The sequence below is a fragment of the Vanessa cardui genome, chromosome 27 (assembly GCF_905220365.1).
Source record: "Vanessa cardui chromosome 27, ilVanCard2.1, whole genome shotgun sequence".
Classification (NCBI taxonomy): domain Eukaryota; kingdom Metazoa; phylum Arthropoda; class Insecta; order Lepidoptera; family Nymphalidae; genus Vanessa; species Vanessa cardui.
Window position 1 is genome coordinate 243,435 of NC_061149.1, and position 23,342 is coordinate 266,776.

Sequence of the window (23,342 nt, forward strand, 5' to 3'; positions counted from 1 at the left end):
AAAATTTTGAATTTCCAAAATAAACATTAAAAATGAAATGAAAATTTAAGCTTTCTATTCCCGCGAAACTGTTAACGATGTCAGTCTTTTGGTGACGTCGTAGAGTTAAAAACAATGATTGTGTATGTACAACGAGCACGCATTCGACGTTAACAGCTATAATTATTTGGTGTTATTTTGGCAAAGTAATGATTTACAATCTCTACCGTTGGTTGTTGTTACAAATATCAGCAGGTCCAGAGAAGTTGTTTATCAGAGTGCTAAGTGATAAGCAAAGGAAAAATGTTTCGTTAAAACTCGCAAAACGAGATCATAAGTATTTAAAAACTAAAAGTCGATTGTATTTTTGTGAGGATGTGAAGTTAGTAAAACACCCTAATTAAAATCGAATTGTACTTTGCCTTTTTCCTGTTTATGATAATATAAAGTTAATGTTAACATAACATACAACTACTACGAAAATTGATAGATAAAAAGTATTCAGCGGTTTACACTGAAATAACAGTTTTTGCCTGTATGACGTCACACCATGGCGGCTCGTGTGTTAGGTCACGTGATATATAGTTTAAAAATTACTATTTATTATTTAAATTTCATCAAACAATACTGTATCAAAACCCATTAAATACAAATGTTTATGAATATTTCTACTTAAAATTTAAATTTTATCAAATTTCATAATTTATTTTTCATTACCAAAAGTAGCCTATTAGATTGCTGCAGTTACATTTTTTTGAGTTATATTCCAATGTTTACATTTTTATGAGAGCGGTCGCATCGACAGCGCTCGGACTGAGAATTATTGGCTACGTTGACATAATTAACTATATCACTGAAAATCTATAACATATGAACATAAACTTTCTTTTAAAATTAACGTTATATCTCACAAAACTATAGTTTAATAAAATATAATACATGAAAACAATACTATTTGCCTCTCCCTCAGACTTGTTACATTCTCCCTCGGACAACCTTAGCACTCGTGCGAAAGGTTACAAGTGGGAAGGCGATGAAAGGCGAGCTGTATTTTAAATTTCGATTTAACCAGAATTGTACAGTGATTCTCAATCGGAGATTGCGGATTCAAATGCAGTTTCGTGCCCTTTCTCGTGCTTGACAAGAGACCTGCGTGTCGGGTGGAAACTACTTTATTGCTGAGTATTCACAATCCATATTGGTGGAATAATCTCCAGTTGTTCTATAATAAAAAAGAGGCCTATTAGTGCAACAGTGTGATATTTTTAAATACATACGTATAAACAGTAGAAGCTCTAAAAGTCGACCATCAAGGTATACCTACGCCAAAAAATTCGAGTTATAGAGAATTTCGACTGAGGCGGATTTTAATTCGACATAAAGAGGTTGAGATTCATTCATATAAATGTTGAGTTAGAGAGGTAAAATAAATACTAATTCATATTGCAGAGGTGATACATATTAATATTTATGATTTGAATTCTCAACTATATTTCCAAAAAGTGTTGCTATATTCGAGATACACAGGTAAAATTTAAGTTTTCGAGTTATGGAGGGAAAATATGTACCAAAATGTCTTGGAGGGACTCAATGATTATTTCGACTAATAGAGGGTTGACATTTCGAGTAATGGAGGTTTTGGTGTTTGGATGGAAGGGAAAAATATTTTCGAGATTTGGAGGTTTTCAACTTATCGAGGTTCTACTGTATATGACGATTCGTCTAGGTGAAGAGCACTTTGTGTAAACATAACAAAATATGTTCAAAAAAATCCGTAATGATCACAATCACTTTCTTTATTTCTCTTGACTTTACATTTCTTTCTTATTTTCACAAAATATAATTCTATCGGCAGTCAATAACCTTATATTGTTAATAGAAAATATAAAAAAATAATAATTTGAAATATTAAATATAAGTCGGATTACACTTGTAGTATTAGATGAAGCAGCTTTCTGATTTTGTTTACGAAATCGGAAGGTCACCAGCGCATTGTCATCAGCAATTTTCCATATTTAGTATTTAAATATATTTTTTCATGGCACTAGTAGGTAAGCCGTAGGCGCTCACATCACGTTTATACAAACCTTAAAGAAGTGTGTACGCTATTTTCTTGAAGTTCGGGGAAACTGCCGACGAAAGCTGGTTCCAAAGAGTGTTTGGCGAGCTCGAAAATGCCCTAAAAGTCGCGCTATTGTAGTTAATATGTATGTTAATAACTACTACTGGAAAATTATTATACTTTGTGTTACCTCACGGCCTTCAAATGTGTAATTTAATCTTCGCTTTCACTACTTCCGAACCGAGAACGCGGAGTGAGTGATCAAAGCGAGTGAATCTTTAACGACGTTTGCAGATACAAACCCGGCAGGAAACGAACTCATTGGGAGGCTTATGAATAAATAATTTATGTCGATCTCGATGGCAACGAAAACACCGTCAGTACCCTGCACGGGTCAGGTCAGGTCAGGAACTCTACCAAAACATACTGTAACGATGTCTTGAAACATATCAAGAAAAGAAACTTAAAGAGACGTTTCTCTTATTTCTTACTGTGTATAAAATCAGCGTTTGACTAATATTATAAATGTGAAAGTAACTCTGTCTGTATGTCGCTCTTTCACGATTAAAACAACGAACCAAATTTGATGTAATTTAATGTGAAGCTAATTTAAAGTCCAAGGAAGGACACGGGCTACTTTTTGCCAAACAAATAACCTCCCACAATCGAGCAATCCCACGGGTGACAACTAGTATGTTATATTTTGGTTAGTTAAGTAAATAACATTACACGACAGCAGTGCGTTTACAAGCGTGTCCAATTTAGATGATATCTACAATTATGCACGCCTGTTTCACATTTGGAAATACTGGTTGGTGTTTATAGTCAGCCTCGTAGCCGGGTCGGATCGTGAAGCTTTTTGTCAAATTACTTTTGCGTCCCATTTGCTGACGAAACTCTTGGCTCTTGGAGTAGAAGGCAAGTTTAATTATAACATCATATTTGTATATATAAATAAATATTGGACAACATCACATACATTATTCTGATCCCAATGTAAGTAGCTTAAGCACTTGCGTTATGGAAAGTCAGAAGTAACGACGGTACCACAAAAACCCAGACCCAAGACAACATAGAAAACTAATGATAAACTACATCGACTTGACTGGGAATCGAACCCGGGACCTCGGAGTGGCGTGCCATTGAAAACCGGTGTAAACACCACTCGACCACGGAGGTCGACAAAGGTCGAAAAGACTAACTGGTGAGTTTCTTGCTGGTTCTTCTCGGTAGAATCTACTTTTTGAACTGGCAGTAGCTTCACTTAAAAATAGCTGTTAAATGACCATTAAAAAGTGCTTGTAAAAGCCTACTTGAATAGAGTATAATTTTATATAGGCCGGCCATCAAGTAATAATATAAAAGGCGTGTGTGTAAACGCATTGTTTTACTGTAACGCGGTTGGTCAGTAAATTACAGCCGGAGTCCTCAGGGGGAGTGATGTCGGATGTTCATAATTTAGCTCTCGCAGCGCCCGGCTAGGTGTGCTGGTGTCTCCGAAATATGGTCATTGAACATTATTGCATGGTATTGATTGATGAAAAAACTAGGTTTGTATAATACTTCCCGAATATTTTGCTAAACTCAAGAGCTTCCTCGAATGTTCGAATTTTTGATCTTATGAATAGTTTATAGGAAATGTAATGACACTAGACTTAGATAATATATTTATAGTTACTTAATATAATACTAGTGTGGATGCTCAGTAGTATGCTAACAGTAGTATGCATGGTTTGAATATAATCATTGTCGGATTGTTTAAATACAACACATACCTAAAGGTAAACTCAGCACAACTCCACGTGTCCGACTGCGAAAAATCCATACATCATTTCCGAGGTATTTGACGCTGTAATAAAATATCATTATCATATATTGTGCATATATAAAACTATATCTTAGACCACTCTGTTCAATGATGAAAACCGCATTAATCTCGATAGATCGTATCTCAAAAGATCTAAGAGTACAAGAAACCAATTTTTATACTATAAACAGATTAGATGATAAAAAAACGTCGCTATTATATTGGTCTAGAGGCTATAAAGCTGCATTTCCTGAGGTTTGAAATTCAAAGCCATTCATAAGGCCGTCGGCGTTTTTTGTCAAGAAATTCTAAGTACTCAGAGACGGATTTACGATCGACCATCGGTATATTTACAAACTATTACGTAAAATTAGGAAACAATTTCATATTTTCTAGGTGGTAGGTCTTTGTGCAAGCCCGTCTTGGTAGGTACCACCCACTCATCAGTTATTCTACTGCCAAATAACAGTACTCAGTATTGTTGTGTTCCGGTTTGAAGGGTGAGTGAGCCAGTGTAACTACAGGCACAAGGGACATAAAATCTTAGTTCCCAAGGTTGGTGGCGCATTGACGATTTAAGGAATAGTTAATATTTCTTACAGCGTCATTGTCTATGGGTGACGGTGACCACTTACCATCAGGTGGCCCATATGCTCGTCCGCCAACCTATGCCATAAAAAAATATCCTAATTCATTTGCAATCAGTTTGTGCGTGATGTGTATTTACTCTACTACATACGCAAATACATATAGGTCTATATATATGTATAACAATAAAAGTTAACACTGCTCTCCTACATTACCATAATAATAAAATCGTAAACATGAACAACAATTGAAAGGACATAGACTACAAAAATAAAAAGCCGATGCAATAGGAGGCTAATACATATTTTCTTAAAGCGATTGCTAATCTGACGCCGTATAATTTACACTTCCGCGTGTAAGCCGGGGAAGCCCTCAGTGGCTGCTCTGTCGTACTTCCGGTCGTATCGGATTCGCCTCCAATCGGCTTTTTAGCAATGCTAATTTTATTATTACAATAAATAAAAATAAACCTATAACGTTTCCATTGAGTCTACCGTACCCCCTGCACGCACCTTCATGGATTTAATATCGAAATGTCTCGATTACATGATTTTTTATTAACATAAGAATTAATAACACTAGTAACTGTATAAGTCTTGACCGCGTGGAATGGTTTCAAGAATGCTGGCAGCATTTTTACGTTGAATCGCATTTCCGATCCTCGAGGCGAGGTGTTATACTTTTGATGAAGCTTTTTGCACCACTACTCCAAGGGCGAAGTCGACATAAAACGAATTTTGTATATACATAATTTTATATATAAATATAACACAATAAATTCAACAAAAAAATTGTTGAAGATCTATAAGTGTGGGTATGTTTCAATGGGTTATGACCTAGGCATCCACGAAATTATCATTATATTGACTAAAACAAAGCCGCTCACCACTTTCCTGTGTACGCTTAGATCTGTAAAAATACTCAACGGATTTTGATGCGGATTTTTTTATAGATAGATTGATTCGAGAGGAAGGTCTTTGTATATAATTCATTTACAATTTATCAAAGAAATAAGAAAAAATATGTAAATTTAGTATCAGCATTGCACACGTGAGAAACCAGTGCCGGTCGCTAGTTGATACAAATAATATATGGCCTAGAGATGCGCTCGTCCTACAAAAGACGTCACATCAGTCGCTTTTATGCAGGATATAATATATTCATAAATAAATAAAGGGTAATAGAAATCGTAATGATGCTGTGCAGTAATGCCGTAATTATTGTGCTAATCGTTATGCTAATGATGGCAGCGTGTGACAAAAACATCGGCCGCGCACGCGTCACGGTACCGCCATTGTTTCAATGGAACGCACTATGGGAGCTATTTACAAAACAAATGCACCTAAGCTGTGTCCGACTACGCTGGCTTCTGGCCTATGTGATTATAATAGTAGAGTTAGTCTCTCAGTGGACTTTCGTGGACGTATTGACATATATCCTTGGAAATTGTTGTGATGTTTGATATTTTGGTGCCCACTGCCTAGTCCCTCGGCTCTTCAAGCTGTAGCCGAGGACTAGCGCTGGTTTCCAAGATGATCGCCAATGTTAGAGAGCTCAAAGTAAATGACTATTGTTATTTTTTATCTAATTACTAAAAATAAGGAAATTGAACAATAGTAATGTGTGTGACATTACTCTGATCCAATGTAAGTAGCTAAAGCACTTGTGTTATGGAAAATCAGAAGTAACGACGACACCATAAACACCCAGAACTTTACTTACATCGACTTGGACGGGAATCGAACCCGGGACCTCGGAGTGGCATACCCTTGAAAACACAACTCGACCACGTAGGTTGTCAATTGGAGTAGACTTGTAAGTAAGGAGAGAGTATGTGCATTGACTTGTGTAATATTTACTAGTGAATAATATATACCCTGCAAATTTCTGCCCCAGGGACTCGAACCCGTAGAGTTTGGATCTAAAGTCGTATAAGTTGGCCCACAGAGCAGCGAAGCGGTTAATTTTTCGAGTTATTTTTAGTTAATATGCGGACTGAACATTTTAATGAACGCGCTAATTTAACTAAAAACTAGCTGAGCCATACGTGGAAAAAAAAGGTGCGGAATATGCTGATAATAAGTTGGGCACTTTTGTAATTAACCGATTTTTAGGTATTACAGACTAATTGGTAACAATTAATTTTATGTGCGACCCTGACACCAGGGCTGTCGATACAGTCACTTTATTTTATACGTATGAGTCACTGAAATTATACAAAAACAAATCTTATTTTACAAATAACGGGTTTGTTGTTAAGCTTAAGCAGATTAAAGTTACAGAATATCCTTGGTAGTGGAGTTTTATGCGAACCTGTAATCAGTACTAATAATAATAATATACTATTATTATTATTATTATTATGGGCTTGGGAGCCAGAGGCCAACCGGTCTCAAACGGGGTCCCCGCTTCCGGTGGTGGTGTGCAGCGCATGCGATGGACACAATCCATTAATGAAAATGTCATGCGCGCATACTATGGGGCTACAGAGGGGGGAACTAACCTCACGGCGTACCGTGTTAGGATGCTCTCTATGTTTCGGGCACTTGAACCAGCTATTAACGTCTCGGCTCAACGACTGTCGGATCAGGTGCGGGTCATTCTGCGTAACAACAGGCTGAGTGACACCGTGCTTGATCGAATTCGCTCAGAACAGTGTAATGGCGGTGTCACTTCCGCTCCGTCACAACCCGTGGTACAGGGAACACTTCCTGCAATACCACAGGGCCCATGTCATGATCATGATGATGAGGGCGAGGGTGACATGGCTATTACAACAAGTAAGTACAGTGATCAACTGAGGAGCGCACTGGAGGATGCGATTCGGGAGTATCGTGACATTCCCGCTGAGCTTAGGCCACGGTTGCCACGTTTGCCCATGACTAAACGGAATAGGGACCTAGTGTGCACTCTGGATTCACTGCTCGCAGATTATTTCGAGAGCAGTGAAAATCTCGAAGATACGCACTCAATTCTGTTTTGTGCGGCTGTTGCAGCATGTCGTGTAGCTGGTGTTACATTTGAAGACATCGAACGAGCTACACGACCAAAGACTGTTGCACCGGCCTGGCAGAGCAGGATTGAGAAACGTATTAATGAGACCAGAGTGCTCATTGGAAAACTATGTTGTTTTAAGGAAGGGAATACGCGTCCACGTGTAATGCGTTTCGTGGGGCGGGCGTTCTTGGGGACTGGTATCAGTCCGCAAGAATATCCATCCCATGTCGTGGAGCGTATTGACTTCCTAAAACAAAAAGTTTATGCATGGGCAAGCCGCATCCGTCGGTACAGGCGGCGCGTGGACCGTTATTACTTGAATCGCATGTTCCAGAGCGATCAAAGGTGGGTGTACAGAACGTGGGAGCGACTTGACCAGGGTGTGAGCGATGGGTGCCGCCCAGATGATGATGCCACAAATACATTTTGGCGCAACATCTGGTCGGTACCCGTCGACCACATAGAAGGTGACTGGATGCGGGAAGTCAGGCAAGCGTGCGAGCCTTTGGAAGCGATGGGAGAAATTTCCATCGCTTCTGAAGATGTAGCCGCTGCAGTTCGGTCCGTTCCAAATTGGAAGTCTCCAGGACCGGACGGGCTTCATAGCTTTTGGCTAAAGTGGCTGCGCAGCTCGCATGAATGCTTGGCATCTCAGTTCCAGTCAGCTCTAGAGTCTGGGTCGCTACCACAGTTCCTTACCACCGGAGTCACCCACCTGCTCCATAAGTCAGGTAGTGCAACAGATCCTAAAAATTATAGACCGATTACTTGTTTACCGACGGTCTATAAGCTCCTTACCTCCATTCTGAGAGATAAGATTAATAGTCACATAGAAAATAATACTATTTTGTCCGTCTCTCAGAATGGATGTAGGGGTGGATCACGAGGCACTAAGGAGCTACTCCTCATTGATATGACCATTAGCCAACAGGTTCGTCGTTCTCGAAAGAGTCTGTCGACATGCTGGATAGATTACAAGAAGGCCTATGATTCCGTGCCGCATACATGGCTCTTGAGGGTGCTGGAGTTGTATAAATTAGATACAACTCTATGCAGTTTCTTGAGATCATGTATGGGACAATGGCGGACAGTCCTTCGCTATCCAGGATGTCGAACGATTCATAGTAATGACGAACCGATAAGGATCGAGCGGGGAATATTCCAGGGCGATAGTTTGAGTCCATTGTGGTTTTGTTTAGCCTTGAACCCTCTAAGTACTCTGTTGGAGAGCTCAAGGCTGGGCTATCGTTTGCGGAGAGGAGGTAAAGTAATATCCCACCTACTTTACATGGATGACCTTAAGCTCTTTGCACCTTCAGATTCACAACTGGTAGAGTTACTAAAGGTAACAGAAACTTTTAGTAATTCTATTAGAATGGAATTTGGAGTTGACAAATGCGCGGTTATGCATGTAAAGCGAGGAGAGATTGTGGAATCTGACGGATTACAACTTTCAGATTCCATAAACTTTAAGTCACTGTCCGCAAACGAATCATACAAATACTTGGGTATGTCGGAAGCGTTAGGCATCAATGTGACCGACATGAAACAATCATTGCAGGAGCGTTTCTTTGGTCGCCTGAAAAAGGTACTCAAAAGTCTTTTATCAGGTGGCAATAAGGTTCGCGCCTTCAATGGTTGGGTCATGCCGGTCTTGATGTACTCTTTCGGCATACTCAAGTGGACTCAAAAAGAACTAGACGCATTGGATAGGAGAGTCCGTGTCCTGCTGACTACATATCGAATGCATCATCCTCGGTCTTCGGTGATGAGATTGTACATCCCACGGAGATGTGGTGGCCGTGGCTTTTTAAATGCCAAGACCCTACATAACCGTGAGGTGTACAAACTCAGGGAGTATTTTCTCCACACTGACTTGGATATGCACCGAGATGTAGTTACAATAGACAAGGGACTAACTCCACTCTCCTTAGGCAAAGAGAACTGGCGCAAACCTGTAGTACTAAGTACTGAGAACCGCAAGGAAGTATGGAAGAGCAAGGAGTTACACGGACGCTTCTATCGGGCCCTTCATGGACCCGATGTGGACTTTATGGCGTCCGTATCTTGGCTACGGTTCGGCAACCTATTTGGTGAAACCGAAGGTTTTGTCTGTGCGATTATGGACGAAGTTATCATGACGAACAACTACCGGAAGTATATTGTGAGGGATGGCACGGTGGACATATGTCGGGCTTGTCACACTCCGGGCGAATCCCTTAGACATATTATTTCCGGTTGTTCTCGTCTTGCTAACGGAGAGTATTTGCACAGACATAATCAAGTGGCCAAGATTATCCATCAACAACTTGCACTTCGATACGGTCTTGTGGTATCAGAGGTACCATACTACAGGTATGTGCCCGACCCAGTTCTCGAGAATGGTCATATCACGCTGTACTGGGACCGATCTATAATCACTGACAGGACTGTTGTCGCCAACAAGCCTGATATAGTGGTGATAGACCGGTCAGAGCGCCGCACGATAATTGTTGACATCACCATCCCTCATGACGAGAATCTCGTGAAGGCTGAGAAAGATAAACAAATAAAATATCTTGACTTAGCTCACGAGGTTGTCGACATGTGGGATGTGGATACAGCAGTTATTGTGCCGATAGTTGTTTCAGCGAATGGCCTAATGGCCAAGAGCCTCGATCAATACCTTAAGAGGCTCTCGTTAGGTAGCTGGGTCAAGGGCCTGATGCAGAAGGCAGTACTCCTCGGCACGGCGCGTATTGTGAGGAAGTTCCTCTCGCTGGAGCCCTGACCACCGGTGGCTTGGACCCTGTTCCCGCCACTGGTTGGCCTCTGTATTTTATATTTTTAAATATATTTTATGTTCATATTTTATATTTAAAAATGTAATTATATATGAATGAAAACAAATAAAAAGAAATATACTATAATAATTAATTTTAATATTTGACTCCAGTTTTGTGTAATTTCAGTAGTTCGGGATGGCCAAAATAATATTATCGTTTTACAATGATGCTTCCATATCTCCATCTTTTGTTAGAATGCCCCACGCTTTAGTCCAATTGTTTTCTAATGACAGCTCAATAATATTTAAAATAAGAAATAGTGTTACATGCCAGTATTAAATGCTATGCCATATAAAATAATATTAATTACAGTTTAACAAATTATTGATCAATTAATTACAATAATAATTGTATATAATAAAGTAAATTCAATAGCTCCTGCTATATTAATAATATGCAATAATAATGTGATATAAATTATGATATAGAATCAAATGTCATAACACCGTATTAAAGGCTATGGTTACTCTCATAACATTTGCCAAGATTATCTTGCTTCCCAGCATATGCCTCCCCTAAAGCTTGCCACAAAGTACAGGTATTTCTTCTCTATGTAAAGCCATCAGGTACTTACCATTTATCAGATATTCTAACACTTGGTGTGTTCCGGTTTAAAGGGTGATAGCCAGTGTGTCCACCGGCATCAGCGTGATGCTAAGGCAATGGTGTGTGTCGATCTAGGGGATTGTTAATATCTAATAGAGCTCCAATGTCTGCCCGGTGACCAATTATAGTGCCTCTTTGCCTGTCAGCTTACTATTTACAAGTTAAATAATAACTTCGATGCACCGTTACCGCTGCATAAAATGAATAGTCTCTCGAAAATACATTAAGACTGATATTTTTAATTATGTACTATTTTCAAATATCGTTCTCGTACGGGCTATTTTTTCTTTTTGAATCTACTTCAAGTAGGCTTCTAGACAAGCACCATTGAATCATCATTTAACAACAATATTAAGTGAAGCAACCACCGGCCAAGAAATTGAGTAGTTCCCCTTTTTCAACATTTAAAAATACAACCAAACAATATATTATACATAACGGAACGCAAGGCTAATTTATATACTTTATTTTCAATTCTCCGATCTGGGACGGCACGCTTATGGACGTCAACTCAGCAAAAAAGTCAACCTCGCACAATGTCGATTCCAAACGCACGATCCAAGTTGCGCGGATAGCATTTAGTGCGGAGTACTAACGGTGTATTCAAAGTTTTTAGTGAGAAACGCGTCGAGTGGGCCGCCGGTGACATTAGGCCGGCCGGCGCCCGAACGTGTCAGAGAGCCAAACTTCAGCGGCTATTCTGTAAAACTCGTTTCGCGAGCGAGATCACTCGTGAAATGTCGAAACCCGGCTTAAGATCATACGTACATCGTTTAAATATCTATAAGACAAATGTTTTTTAGCATTATCTTACAGTATCATTATTATTACTTAGAGTATATAAAACAAAGTCGCTTACCGCTGTCTGTCTCTGTGTATGCTTAGATCTTTAAAATTACGCAACGGATTTTGATGCGTTTTTTTTAATAGATAAGGACAATATAGTAAAGACACGCTGATAATTTTAGAAGTTTCTACTGTAAACAATTTCTGTAGGTAGTATATTTAGTACCAGTAATGCCCGTACGAAGCCGGGGCGGATCGCTAGTTATAATAAATTATATGTAAAACTATCATCGATTCAGAAATCAGAATGTAGATTCTACCACGAACGGACAAGAAAATCAGTCGTTACTTCGATTTCAACTATGTGTATTTTCTACCGCCTCAGCAATACGTATTTAACGTATTGTTGTGTTCCGGTTCGAAGGGTGAACCGCTGTGGTCTGTATCTATCGACACAGGAGACATCTTAGTTCCCAAGGTCGCTGTCGCCTTGACAATGTAAGGAATGGTTTCTAGTAGTGCCGTGGTTAGTACGAAAGTTTGGATGGATGTTTGTGAGCCAATCAGGCCCAAAAGAGATAGGTTATGATCTGTAAAGCACATAGATTTTATAGCAGAAAATTTACCTAACATCAGAACCACTCTTCCCCTCACACGTGGGTCTGCTAAAAACTAATGTTATATAAATTAAGCCACTTACGTAAATAAGCTTAAACTTCCATATTAAACGGATTAGTATCTTCCAAAAAATCATTACAGTAGCTCTACAGTTTCTGGCCGGTTTCGTTCGCGTGTGACAAGAGTAAGGCATCGTATGTAATTGTAAAGCAATTGTGTCATCAAGCGTCTCATCAGTTTTGAACTTACTATCTTTTATAAACGTACCTTACAAAACTGAACCTCATCAAGTGTCTATGTGGTATCGCCTCATGCACAAACGTTATAGTTGCAGTTCTAAATTTCACCATTTACCATCTTTTAGTGGTGAGACCCAGGACTGTAGGACATGCGTCTCCAGGGTACAATTCGCAAACTTTCGTTCACTGGATCTGCGTACGCCGTAGTGTAATTTTATGACTTTTGTTATTTTTGATTGTAACTATCGATAAGTTAAAATGGAATTTGAAATACACACTGGCCTGACTCGGGGATTGAACCCAGGAATTCGAGACCCAGTTAGCAACGTGAAATAAACATAAGATTCGTTATAAATCGTACAAAGATTCAAGATTGATAGAATGATAAAGTATAACTTGTTACAGCATTATGGCGATTGGTATAACTTTGGATGTGTTTGTTTCAGCACCGATACATGGCCCGCGATGTCCACCAACAATGGGATGACGATGGCTACTCGGAGAAGGACAGTGACGACAGTCCCATACTCTCCTACAGGTTTACACATTATTATATAATATAAAACACAATATCCTGCATAAGTTATTCATTATAAATTCTTGTAAATAAATATCAGTAGTATAAAGTAGCGACCTGTAAGTGTCCCAATCACTGAGCTTAGGCCTCTTCTCCATTCCACAACACTGAAGATGTGTTCACGACCTCACGGTGCACCATCGGGCCTGAGATGAAATGAAGCATGAATATTTAGTCGCTCTTACCTGAGTTTGAACGCGCAATCATCGGCTGGGACTTCTAGTCACTCGGTTATCTCGGCTCAACCATTTCATAATGAAATGAATTATTACATCTCTTTAATCTGTAGCTACATTGACTTACTTAGACTTTAAACTGGAACACAGAAAGGGTAGGACCCCTTTCAATCGCGCACGAAATTTTGCTGCTTTTTTCTTTGTCGCGCCGCAAATAATGGCGTTCTCTACTAGTACACGTGTTTTCGTCATCGTATAACATGGGTTCCTTTAAACGAAGCATGGCGAGGGAGGCAATGCAGTTAATTTTTTCGTGTACTGGTGTTTGACTTTGAACTCCATTACCACATCCCATCGGGTGGAGTAAAATCGTTTGTTTACATATAAAAAAAGCAATAGTCAAATAATTGTAAAGGCCGGAAATCCACCTGCAAGCCCCCCGGTGTTGCGGTGCGCGGTGGGCGGTGGTAATCACTTTCCATCAGCCGAGCCTCGTGCCCCCTATTACTATTCCCAAATAAGTAATAATAAATTTCTAGATACGTCTTCAAAGAAGCTACCATTCGTAGTCGTTCATCTGACTGTAATCAAGCATTCCCACATACACGACATAAGCCTTTAACCTAATTAATTACGTACTCACAGCGCGTTTGTACACAAACTCGCTCGCATCATAAACGAAGCGGCGGAAAAATACAATGGTCGCAAAGCATTGTTCAAAATAAAATACATTTGTGTGTAAAGATGGAACTTATATGCGTGTGTTTTGTGACGCACACAAATATACGTATAGTATAACGAGTGTGTAACATAGTGGATCTGACATAGGAAAGAGATGTATGGAAAGGTTTAGTTGAGGCCTACGATTGCGGGTTCAAACCCACTGAATATTCATGTGCGTAATTTGTGTTGATAATTCGCCTCGGGCGGTGAAGGAAAACATCATGAGGAAACCTGTACGTGTTTAAATTCATAGAAATTTTGCCACATGTGTAACCTAACCCGTATTGGAACAGCGTGGAGGAAAATGTTCCAAAACCATCTCCTCAAAGGGGAAGGAGGGCTTTGTCCATCAGTGAGAAAATGACAGGCTGTCGTTGTTTGTCAATAAACAGAGCGATTCAAGAGGACGGCTTACCTGCACTCGTTAGTTATATGCAATATCACCATAGCCCCTGACTGGTACAAGTCCTCCATAGAAGCGGCCCTCATTCCAGATACGACAAGGCGCGGCGCTACGTGCCGCTCGCGCGCGACATCAAGTTCGAGCGCGAGCGCCGCTGGGCGGTGACGGCGGTCGCCAAGTGCTCGCTCTTCAGCACCGCCATGATACTGTTCTGCGTGCTGCTCTACATCCCCGTCTACAACAGAGCCAACGACCAGCTGCCTAAAGGTAACGGGCTAATACTATACTACTTCTGGCCAAGTGCCCATAACCACGCCAATTTAAAAAAAAAAGTAATGCTTCATTTGTGGCAATGAAATCAATTAGTTATTTTAATAGTTACATACTAAAATTAATTTACTAGATCGTTCTCCGAAAACGTTGTATGATCTGTTAAAAGTTATATACATATTGGTTTAGGAGTATCATCAAAGGTATCATAAATAATTTATGTATGTACATTAATTCTAAAATAAAATGAATTCGATGACGTTTCGTATTGAAGATTGATATCCAAGGAAAGATACCTTACTATTAATGCCTCACGACTGACGACCAATCCATAAAAAGCGAGCGAAACGCGGCCTCATAATAATTTGTATGTTTATAATTAACATTTCGTTTGAAAACTAATCAATTTCTGCCGCAAATAAATGTACCTACATGTAAATTATTTGACGTCGACGTAATCTTCGATAAGAGGCTTATGGCGTTTTGAAGTCGTTACATGTTTCATTTAATTAAGTCGGTTTGTTAATAAAATATAAATTTACATAACTGGAGCCCGAGCTTAAATGAATATTTCGTAATTCATGTAACTCTTTCTAATCTGTAATGATTATTATAACAAGTAATAACTTGGACCTTGGAGTAGTAGTGTTCGCCCTATTGCCTCCACCGATGACAGGAAAGCTGGTTCGTTTTTGTCCAGAGGAACCCAGTGACAAGAGGGCTACTTCATTTTTGTCCAGAGGATCGGGATATGCCGCTAGCATCCTTGCCAACATTCCACGCGCTCATAATTTATACAGTAACTCTTTTTAATTTGTCTATGTGTATATTTAAGAACGTAATATTAATAAGTAATTACAGTAAATTTGAAGCTCCAAACATATATTTTGTGATTTCTAAATAATTTGTCAAAATATTCTCGATTTCGAATGAGCGCGACCTTTGGCTCTAATTACCAAGTTTTTAAAAGAACTAACAAGCGTGTTAATAAGACGCAGACACGTTACATGCCGACTCTATTTTAGCAAGTGTCTGTGACCATTTGTGATTCTCGTTATTCGATGTCCGAACGACTAGAATCTAGAGTCTGCAAATCCGATGGTTTTTCCGTCTAGAAATCTCTTTGATTATCTTCAAAGGTCATTTATGTGCACATTATGAAGTCGTCGATTTTGCTTAAATGGGCGTAACCAGCCAAAAGAAAATTTATAAATATTCTCAATGCTTTCCTTCGTTTTGAGGTTTGAGGAGCAAAATATCACAAGTCTGTTCAGGACAACATCTCGTCCTGCACTGATTGTTTGGGTAACAGGAGTTGCGTTGCGATTTTGCGCAATAAATACGTAAATGTATAAACCACTTTTTCCCTTCATCACATCGTTTGGAAATCTTTATGTGCCTGATGTTCTATTTCATTTGTGTCCACAAATCTACACTCAGCCAGCTCAGTAAAATAAGCTTTAAACGTACTCTTGAGACGAGTGGATGCTTCTGCCCAGCGGAGGCCATTAACATGTAAGCACTTATTACAAGATGTTCCTGACTCTCGCGTTTATGTTCCAGTGGCCGTTGCGGGATGGTCGGTCCACACCAACAGGGACACAAAGATATACGTGCAGCCGGACAACGTGACGACGGTCCACGAGCCAAAGGACATATGTCCAAAGAGCAGTAGAAAGAGTAAAAATAGTTTATTCCTACTCATAGTAGTCTGTTCTTCCACGAGCAACTTCGCGCAGCGCATTGCGATACGCGAGACGTGGGGCAGTTACGACAACTACATCCGAACGGCGAAAATATTCGCCGCGGTTCGGGAGAAGTATAAACATTACAATTATACGTACGATCTGTTCGAGGAGCGGAAGGTTAATCTAAGTGTAAATATGGTAGATAGGAAAAAACGAGAAATATCCGGTTTCAATCGGCTCCTGCCGGAGTTAGCTAAAGCGTTGCAGAGCAACCTAATCGACGTGGAGAACGTGACGCCTGAGAAACGGTTCGAAGATGAAAAGGAACAGGAAATGTTGCCAGAATTTGACATGAACAAGGAATTGAACGAACCAGAGGAAGATCTGAACGTGGACTACGACTACGAGTCGAATATAATGAAGATCCCTCCGAAGGGGTACGAAGAGAGTCCAGATTTGGACAAAGTTCTAACACTACTGAAGAAGTCCAAGGATTTCCCCAAGAGTGAGATCATGGAGCGCGAGTCTGACAACACGGATGTCGATTTCAAACTGGTGTTCCTACTGGGTCTGCCGTCCCAGGACAACGATACGGAAATCCAGGAGAAGATCGACGAGGAAGTAGATAAATACGGAGACGTGATTCAGGAGGGATTCATTGATTCGTACAACAACTTGACGCTCAAGTCCATCATGATGCTGAAGTGGGTCACCAACAACTGCAACCAAAGCGGTAAGGTCATTGTTGTATAATGTGAAATTTAATAAGTCGAGATGGCCCAGCGGTTAGAACGCGTGCATCTTAACCGATGATTGCGGGTTCAAACCCAGGCAAGCACCGCTGATTAATGTGCTTAATTTGTCTTTATAATTCATCTCGTGCTCAGCGGTGAAGGAAAACATCGTGAGGAAACCTGCATGTGACAAATTTCATAGAAATTCTGCCACATGTGTATTCCACCAACCCGCATTGGAACAGCGTGGTGGAATATATTCCAAACCTTCTCCTCAAAGGGAGAGGAGGCCTTTAGCCCAGCGGTGGGAATTTACAGGCTGTTGTTGTTGTTGTAATTAAAATAATTTAGTTATGTCTCTAAATGGTCAACTCACGCAATCATTAAAGTTAACAAAGATCATTTAAAAAGGCGAGACGGTGTAGCCTAGTGGTTGGTTCGAATCCAGGCTAGCGCCACTGAGTTACGACGTACTTAATTTGTCGGTGGTAATTCATCTCGGCGAAGGAAATTATCGTGAGGAAACCTTCAAGTCTAATTTGAATGAAACTCCACGTGTATTTCCAACAACTGGCATTAGGGCAGCGTGGTGGAATAAGTTCAAATCTTGACCAAACCTCTTCAAAGGAGGAGGAGCCCTTAACTCCGCCGTGGCAGGATTTTATTAACAAATATTTCATACAAGTCAGCCTGGTCATTCTAGCTAGATTAAGTGAACCTATGTTAATGAGGGCCAGCCTTCCTTACCCAAGTACAAATAATAAATTATTGCTACAAATAAGTAAGATTTATAAATATATATATATGCGATGGCTACGGATAAAATTATTAATTAAATTGCACGATGTGGAACTGTCTCGCAGTACGGCTACAGACACAATCAAGATACGAATCTCATAATGTAATAAGATTAATGGTTTTGTAATCTTTCTGGGGAACGGGAGTTTTTGGGTTGAATGTTTCTTGGCAGAAAACGCTCATAACTTCATTGGTCGTATTCCAGGGATACCACTTAAGAGGCCGGAATCTAAGACATTAAAAGTCAGCTTTCAAACAAATCATAATCAAGCTTCAACAAAAAAGCATTATTGAAATCAGACAAACATAGTAAAAATTAGTACCTCTTCGGCGTAAGGATGGCAATGCTATCAAAATCAAGCGTTTATCTTCCACCAAATTATTTCCTAATTTATTTCCGCCTCCAGCTCGTTACATTCTCAAGACTGACGACGACATGTACGTGAACGTTCCGAACCTCATCGAGAATCTCCGCAACCGCTCCAAGGTCCACGACTCCACCAAGGGCCAGGAGAAGGAGTACCTGCTAATAGGCGACCTCATATGCGGCGCGAGGCCCGTGCAGGATGTGGGCAGCAAGTGGTGAGTAGGTTACCCCATCTGCTAGTAGTCAAATGAACACTACTCTCATAAAGCGTAAGATCTAACGTTTGTAGTATATGTATGTATAAAACATTGAATGATTTCGGTCTCATCGGACACCGACGAGTCAAGATGGCCCCGCGTGCATCTTAACCGATGATATCGGGTTCAAATTCAGGCAAGCACCGCTGATTCATGTGCTTAAATTGTCTTTATAATTCATCTCGTGTTCGGCGGTGAAGGAAAACATCGTGAGGAAACCTGCATGTGACAGATTTCATAGAAATTCTGCCACATGTGTATTCCACCAATTCGCATTGGAACAGCGTAGTGGAATATGTTCCAAACCTTCTCCTCAAACGGAGAGGAGGCCTTTAAATAATAAATAAATAAATAAATATGAGACAACATCACATACATTACTCTGATCCCAATGTAAGTAGCTGAAGCACTTGTGTTATGGAAATCAGAAGTAACGGTGGCACCACAAACACCCAGACCCAAGACAACATAGAAAACTAATGGTAATCTACATCGACTCGGCCGGGAATCGAACCCGGGACCTCAGAGTGGCGTACCCATGAAAACCGGTGTACACACCACTCGACCATGGAGGTCGTCAAAAGCCCAGCAGTGGGAATTTACAGGCTGTTGTTGTTGTTGTTGTTGTTGGACACCAACGGCGGTTGTAAATATAATTGGCACTAATGTAAATGGAGCTGTTTCGTTCGCAATTGATATCAAAGTTTCGTTAAGCCACCGCCACACTACGCTGTGCACTAATGGCCCGGCGGCGCAGGTACAGCCCGCGCTACATGTACGGCGGGCGCGTGTACCCGCGCTACCTGTCGGGCACGGGCTACGCGCTGTCGGCGCCCGCCGCGCACGCGCTGTACGAGGCCGCGCTGCGCACCAGCTACTTCCACCTCGAGGACATCTACATCACCGGTGAGTTACCATTACTCGACATCGTTGTACTCACTCTACAAATCAGAGATCACTTGCAAATACTTAACTTTTGCAAAAGACTTTCGATAAATTTAGATTACATCATTATTATACATTTGTAATAAAACAGGCCCTCCGACTGTACCCTGTGGGACCCCATTTCCGTGGTACAGCTTAAGTTACGTCGCCTGCGACCTCTTTTAAATGTATGTGATCCGTGTTGTAGGGATGTGCGCGGTGCGAGCGAGGCCGCGCATCGTGCCGCGCGACGAGCCGGGCTTCTCGTACAGCGCGGTCGGCAACAGCGCGTGCGTCGCGCACTCGCACCTCACGGCGCACCGCGTGCAGCCCGCGCACATGCGACACGTGGCGCGCGGCCTCGCCGACGCGCGACACGTCGACCGGTGAGTGACGCGCGCACGGGCGGGTGACGTGCGCCGCAGGTGGGTGACATGGGGCACGGGCGAGTGACATGCGCCGCAGGTGGGTGACATGGGGCACAGGTGGGTGACATGCGGCACAGGTGGGTGACATGGGGCACGGGCGATTGACATGCGCCGCAGGTGGGTGACATGGGGCACGGGCGAGTGACATGCGCCGCAGGTGGGTGACATGGGGCACGGGCGAGTGACATGCGCCGCAGGTGGGTGACATGGGGCACGGGCGAGTGACATGCGCCGCAGGTGGGTGACATGGGGCACAGGTGGGTGACATGCGGCACAGGTGGGTGACATGGGGCACGGGCGATTGACATGCGCCGCAGGTGGGTGACATGCGGCACAGGTGGGTGACATGCGGCACAGGTGGGTAACATGGGGCACGGGCGATTGACATGCGCCGCAGGTGGGTGACATGGGGCACGGGCGAGTGACATGCGCCGCAGGTGGGTGACATGGGGCACGGGCGAGTGACATGCGCCGCAGGTGGGTGACATGGGGCACGGGCGAGTGACATGCGCCGCAGGTGGGTGACATGGGGCACGGGCGAGTGACATGCGCCGCAGGTGGGTGACATGGGGCACGGGCGAGTGACATGCGCCGCAGGTGGGTGACATGGGGCACGGGCGAGTGACATGCGCCGCAGGTGGGTGACATGGGGCACAGGTGGGTGACATGCGGCACAGGTGGGTGACATGGGGCACGGGCGATTGACATGCGCCGCAGGTGGGTGACATGGGGCACGGGCGAGTGACATGCGCCGCAGGTGGGTGACATGGGGCACGGGCGAGTGACATGCGCCGCAGGTGGGTGACATGGGGCACGGGCGAGTGACATGCGCCGCAGGTGGGTGACATGGGGCACAGGTGGGTGACATGCGGCACAGGTGGGTGACATGGGGCACGGGCGATTGACATGCGCCGCAGGTGGGTGACATGGGGCACGGGCGAGTGACATGCGCCGCAGGTGGGTGACATGGGGCACGGGCGAGTGACATGCGCCGCAGGTGGGTGACATGGGGCACGGGCGAGTGACATGCGCCGCAGGTGGGTGACATGGGGCACAGGTGGGTGACATGCGGCACAGGTGGGTGACATGGGGCACGGGCGATTGACATGCGCCGCAGGTGGGTGACATGCGGCACAGGTGGGTGACATGCGGCACAGGTGGGTAACATGGGGCACGGGCGATTGACATGCGCCGCAGGTGGGTGACATGGGGCACGGGCGAGTGACATGCGCCGCAGGTGGGTGACATGGGGCACGGGCGAGTGACATGCGCCGCAGGTGGGTGACATGGGGCACGGGCGAGTGACATGCGCCGCAGGTGGGTGACATGGGGCACGGGCGAGTGACATGCGCCGCAGGTGGGTGACATGGGGCACGGGCGAGTGACATGCGCCGCAGGTGGGTGACATGGGGCACGGGCGAGTGACATGCGCCGCAGGTGGGTGACATGGGGCACAGGTGGGTGACATGCGGCACAGGTGGGTGACATGGGGCACGGGCGATTGACATGCGCCGCAGGTGGGTGACATGGGGCACGGGCGAGTGACATGCGCCGCAGGTGGGTGACATGGGGCACGGGCGAGTGACATGCGCCGCAGGTGGGTGACATGGGGCACGGGCGAGTGACATGCGCCGCAGGTGGGTGACATGGGGCACGGGCGAGTGACATGCGCCGCAGGTGGGTGACATGGGGCACAGGTGGGTGACATGCGGCACAGGTGGGTGACATGGGGCACGGGCGATTGACATGCGCCGCAGGTGGGTGACATGCGGCACAGGTGGGTGACATGCGGCACAGGTGGGTAACATGGGGCACGGGCGATTGACATGCGCCGCAGGTGGGTGACATGGGGCACGGGCGAGTGACATGCGCCGCAGGTGGGTGACATGGGGCACGGGCGAGTGACATGCGCCGCAGGTGGGTGACATGGGGCACGGGCGAGTGACATGCGCCGCAGGTGGGTGACATGGGGCACGGGCGAGTGACATGCGCCGCAGGTGGGTGACATGGGGCACGGGCGAGTGACATGCGCCGCAGGTGGGTGACATGGGGCACGGGCGAGTGACATGCGCCGCAGGTGGGTGACATGGGGCACAGGTGGGTGACATGCGGCACAGGTGGGTGACATGGGGCACGGGCGAGTGACATGCGCCGCAGGTGGGTGACATGGGGCACGGGCGAGTGACATGCGCCGCAGGTGGGTGACATGGGGCACGGGCGAGTGACATGCGCCGCAGGTGGGTGACATGGGGCACGGGCGAGTGACATGCGCCGCAGGTGGGTGACATGGGGCACGGGCGATTGACATGCGCCGCAGGTGGGTGACATGCGGCACAGGTGGGTGACATGCGGCACAGGTGGGTGACATGGGGCACGGGCGATTGACATGCGCCGCAGGTGGGTGACATGGGGCACGGACGAGTGACATGCGCCGCAGGTGGGTGACATGGGGCACAGGTGGGTGACATGCGGCACAGGTGAGTGACATGGGGCACAGGTGGGTGACATGCGCCGCAGGTGGGTGACATGGGGCACGGGCGATTGACATGCGCCGCAGGTGGGTGACATGGGGCACGGACGAGTGACATGCGCCGCAGGTGGGTGACATGGGGCACAGGTGGGTGACATGCGGCACAGGTGGGTGACATGGGGCACAGGTGGGTGACATGGGGCACGGGCGAGTGACATGCGCCGCAGGTGGGTGACATGCGGCACAGGTGGGTGACATGCGGCACAGGTGGGTGACATGGGGCACGGGCGATTGACATGCGCCGCAGGTGGGTGACATGGGGCACGGGCGAGTGACATGCGCCGCAGGTGGGTGACATGGGGCACGGGCGAGTGACATGCGCCGCAGGTGGGTGACATGGGGCACGGGCGAGTGACATGCGCCGCAGGTGGGTGACATGGGGCACGGGCGATTGACATGCGCCGCAGGTGGGTGACATGCGGCACAGGTGGGTGACATGCGGCACAGGTGGGTGACATGGGGCACGGGCGATTGACATGCGCCGCAGGTGGGTGACATGGGGCACGGACGAGTGACATGCGCCGCAGGTGGGTGACATGGGGCACAGGTGGGTGACATGCGGCACAGGTGAGTGACATGGGGCACAGGTGGGTGACATGCGCCGCAGGTGGGTGACATGGGGCACGGGCGATTGACATGCGCCGCAGGTGGGTGACATGGGGCACGGACGAGTGACATGCGCCGCAGGTGGGTGACATGGGGCACAGGTGGGTGACATGCGGCACAGGTGGGTGACATGGGGCACAGGTGGGTGACATGCGCCGCAGGTGGGTGACATGGGGCACGGGCGAGTGACATGCGCCGCAGGTGGGTGACATGGGGCACGGGCGAGTGACATGCGCCGCAGGTGGGTGACATGGGGCACGGGCGAGTGACATGCGCCGCAGGTGGGTGACATGGGGCACGGGCGAGTGACATGCGCCGCAGGTGGGTGACATGGGGCACAGGTGGGTGACATGC

General features: G+C 44.9%; 1 protein-coding gene across 3 annotated transcripts in view; it reads left to right on the forward strand.

Moving 5' to 3' along the window:
- Positions 1-23,342, forward strand: part of LOC124541046 — a 42,869-nt gene that overhangs the window by 14,784 nt on the left and 4,743 nt on the right. The window contains exons 1-9 of one of the 3 annotated variants that reach the window (XM_047118850.1): positions 3,832-3,837; positions 11,282-11,286; positions 12,954-13,045; positions 14,478-14,653; positions 15,357-15,455; positions 16,220-17,077; positions 18,284-18,458; positions 19,258-19,406; positions 19,633-19,810. In XM_047118850.1, the coding sequence (XP_046974806.1) occupies positions 12,963-13,045; positions 14,478-14,653; positions 15,357-15,455; positions 16,220-17,077; positions 18,284-18,458; positions 19,258-19,406; positions 19,633-19,810 (1,718 nt within the window). In that variant the 5' untranslated portion in view covers positions 3,832-3,837; positions 11,282-11,286; positions 12,954-12,962. Of the gene's footprint in view, positions 1-3,831; positions 3,838-11,281; positions 11,287-12,953; positions 13,046-14,477; positions 14,654-15,356; positions 15,456-16,219; positions 17,078-18,283; positions 18,459-19,257; positions 19,407-19,632; positions 19,811-23,342 lie in introns of those variants that run through there. The other 2 variants (XM_047118849.1, XM_047118851.1) reach the window with 2 other exon arrangements.